The following is a 3,599-nucleotide window of genomic DNA, read 5'->3' on the forward strand; positions in this document are numbered from 1 at the left end:
CATACTGCCAAACAAGCCTGTGTTACAGTCCTATATCTAAGGGTATTTGTAGTGGCGGTTTAAGAAGGCTGGCTTTCCGGGCGGCAAAGTTTCGTGACACCCGTACAGGGTCGTACTGACGTTATCGCGGGCCCTTCGATTTGCTCCCCCCCCCCCCCATTATCAAGCCCAAACACATTTTTCAAGTTGTAATGATTTGCATCCCCCATGTCTGACTGGCAGAAAAAAAGCTAGGCTTTCAAAGGCGCTGTAAGCCTCGTTCGCCAAAGAAATTATTACCTCATTTACATAGTTCATACATATTTCCGCAAACTAAATTGGCACTTAAGTGTGTGTTTCATTTATGTTAATGTAATTCATGGTAGGGCCTTACCAAAGCGAGCTTTATGGTAAGGAGGCCGGCGCTTGATCTGCATCCAACGACCAGACAGACGAATCGGTCGAAAATATTGTGTCACCGCGTCCGGAATGTAGAAATTTCATAGGGCTTGGTAAGCAACTGCTGTTAAGAGACGTATAAACCATGAGCAACATATGTCCGAGAAAGCTTTCTTTTCCATGTTGAAAAAAGCTTTTGAAAGGGCGTCGACGGACTGAACTTACCAGCGCCGCTAGAGCTTTAGTGATATGCAGAACTCGAAGTTCCGTAACGTACGTCTTACCATAAGTTTATAATAACATTTACATAAGTGTGTCACTTACCTCTCTTCCTTGTGTAAATTTTTAATGAGAGTCATTTCTAGAATGCCACCACATTTTCCTTAGACTTCAAACTACGTTTTAGCCCTAATGGGCTCTTTTGGTTTTTGAGCGCGCAGGGAGTCTTTGGGAAATGTAGAACCGGTGAGAGATAACGTTTTGTAAGTTGTGTATTTTTCTCGATAGAGGTGCTTATCTTTTCAGGTATGACGTCAATTCTACGTCACTCCCGAGGTTCCATATCGCATCAAACGTGACATAATTACGAAAAGTGTGACACTCAGTGGCGGCGGAAAAGGGGTACATTGTACATTGTACGCTCCCAAATTGCAATGTACCCCCTAAATTAACGTCTTTCCTATACTACGCTTGTGATTGTTTTTAGTTTGTACCCCCCTGAAAATCGAACCCTTCGCCGCTACTGGTGACACTCACTGTACTTTCCTATGCTAAAGGTTTAATAAATGCTCGACTCGAGATCGACCACATTAAAGACTATTTATGATCACCCTTTCAGTTCCTTTTTTAGTATATTTTCTATATATCGTAGGTACTGGCCATTGCGTCTTTATAAAATCAATCAATAAACTAGCTTTGATACTAGTGATACTATGCTACCTAGTTCTTCCGTTCCTCACTTCGTGGCGTTATTTGTTAATATTAACTTCCTTCCTTAAGGCATACCCTCTCTTCTACCCTCCCAACTTGTATTTCACTGATAGCACTCATTAAGAAAAGGTCCAAATTACATACTTTTGGTACATACGTAACTTTTGATCACATTAAATAACCCAAAATTTAGCAGAAATATAAAAAATGTACATGATCAGTTCCATGAAAATTTAATGTCATACAGTTTACAATAAAACATTATTAATTAATTTATTAATGAACCTCGTTTACAGTCAGATTATTTTTAAAGTATGTTTTTAGCAATATGAAGACCTTTTCTGACAAGTTGTCTTTGCTTGTTTCAGTTGTTTGATTTATGTTACCATGAACGAAACGTGCATTATAGATAAAGAGAGGGATAAGGTAAGAAAAAACAGCTGTTCACTGAACAGTCAGAGCCAGTTTCAGGAGGGAATTATTTAAAAAGTCGGAAGAGAGACGTCCGAAAAACTTTTAAGATCAGAACGAAATTTTAGATTTGTCCAAATCCTTGACCATTCCAGATCCCGAAATCCATGGCTTCTTTAAACGCCCCAAACGTTTTATGGCACACTGGGAGCATTATTTGCAATCCGCAGGTGTTTGCCTTTGGGTGCAAACAGTTTACTTCTTCGTGCAAAAAACCAACCGATGGATTTGGGAAAAATCCAAGAGGGGGTTCACGTTCCGCCCCAGTGGCAAAAACTATTAAGTTTTCGAAAGTCATTATACTATCTTTTTCTTCAATAGCTTCTATATAATTTTCCTATAAGGGTATAACATCTAATTCGGTATCGTGCCTGTTTCCAATTGAAAAATTTATATTTTGGAAAACCCTTCGAAATTCCTCCGCAGTTATTTCGGGTCTAACAAACATACATTTGAAGGTTTCAGGGCGCCTACGGATCTCTTCAAGAAACCCTAAGGTTTCAAAACCTTTTAAAAATTGCTCGAACGCTTCTTTGGTTCGACCAAACACGTAGAAATAACAAATATCTTTCACTATTTTTTCTCTATCATTCAATGATGTAATTAAACTCATTGTTCCCGAATAGCATCTTAGGTCAACGACCTTCTCGGCGGCTATTTCGAGCTCGATGAAACTAGATGCGTTTAGAATATCTGTAAGTTTTTCAACGATATCGAAATCATTAACAACAGAAATTGCAGGATTGCAATTTTTGTCGCCGATAACAATTCTATCGTAGAATATTTTAGAGAAACATTGCGGTGCTGGACCGGCATTTATTATCGATACCGCTAATGCTCGCCCTAATTGAAAATACATTTCTTCATCCAATGCGTTTTTCACAAATGACAAGTTAAGGCTATCACTCGGGCCTTCGAAAATGTTGCTATCTAAAATTTCTTTAGTTAAAAGGCGAAACAATTCACGGGTAGGGCCACCCATATCAATTGCCCCACCGGGAATGTTATCGTCACTAAACTTTTTTTGGCGAAAAACAATCAATGCGTGTTTCAACACGTTTTTCCTATTTACATAGAACCTGGTTGATTGCTCTTGGTCAATTTTTTATTTTAAATCCATTAAAACGCATTGAATAGTTATTTGGCATTTTTCGGAATTTTCGGTATCTACGTCTTCGTCTCATTCTTGTACAGGTTGAGAGCCATTTTGTCGAATATCTTCTGCTTCAATAGGAAATTATAACCCATCATCATCAGCTTCGTCGGGCAGCAAAGAAATATAGTAGTTGTAGTTATTATTATTCGATGCTGTCGAAGTCTCACCACGGTTATTCCGTCTGGTTTCTGTATAAAAGAGAAAATTTAATCAATTTCAGAAATTAGGCAACTATATATGTGAAGAACATTTCTCGGACTTTTTTTTCTACAAAAACATAACAGGTAGGTAGAATTGTGAAACGTTCTTACTTACAAATTAGTAGTGTATGTGCGATAAGCGCCTTCTACGGACCTTGGGGTATGCTTTGATTTAGGTCATTCCGTGTGAAATTGAGAGGTTAGGAGACGCGTGGAATTAATTTAAAAAAATTATCTTTCCGCAAAATTTAAGCCCTCTATAGGTAAAATTGGTAATTTTATGATTAATTGAAATTCACCCCCTCTAAACGCTCCGCTGACCCCAAAAAATACCTCCGAATACTAGATTGAAAGACGCAAAGTTTTTCATGGGATCTAATTCTCCCCCAAAGATGGAAAATGAACAGTGTCTCTGCTTTGGAACTAATACCAATCGAACGACATATCAGTGTCATTGAGAAGAA

The 3,599-nt window shown here is 38.3% G+C and overlaps 1 protein-coding gene across 1 annotated transcript; it reads right to left on the reverse strand.

The window, feature by feature from the left end:
• Positions 1-2,116: 2,116 nt before the first annotated feature.
• LOC149937610 (G2/M phase-specific E3 ubiquitin-protein ligase-like) lies at positions 2,117-2,761 on the reverse strand. Its single transcript, XM_090153869.1, has one exon. The coding sequence runs from the start codon at positions 2,759-2,761 to the stop codon at positions 2,117-2,119; it is 645 nt and encodes a 214-aa protein (XP_090009995.1).
• Positions 2,762-3,599: the final 838 nt, after the last annotated feature.

This window comes from Leiobunum rupestre, chromosome 7 (genome assembly GCF_980474605.1).
Source record: "Leiobunum rupestre chromosome 7, qqLeiRupe1.1.hap1, whole genome shotgun sequence".
In the NCBI taxonomy this organism is placed as follows: domain Eukaryota; kingdom Metazoa; phylum Arthropoda; class Arachnida; order Opiliones; family Sclerosomatidae; genus Leiobunum; species Leiobunum rupestre.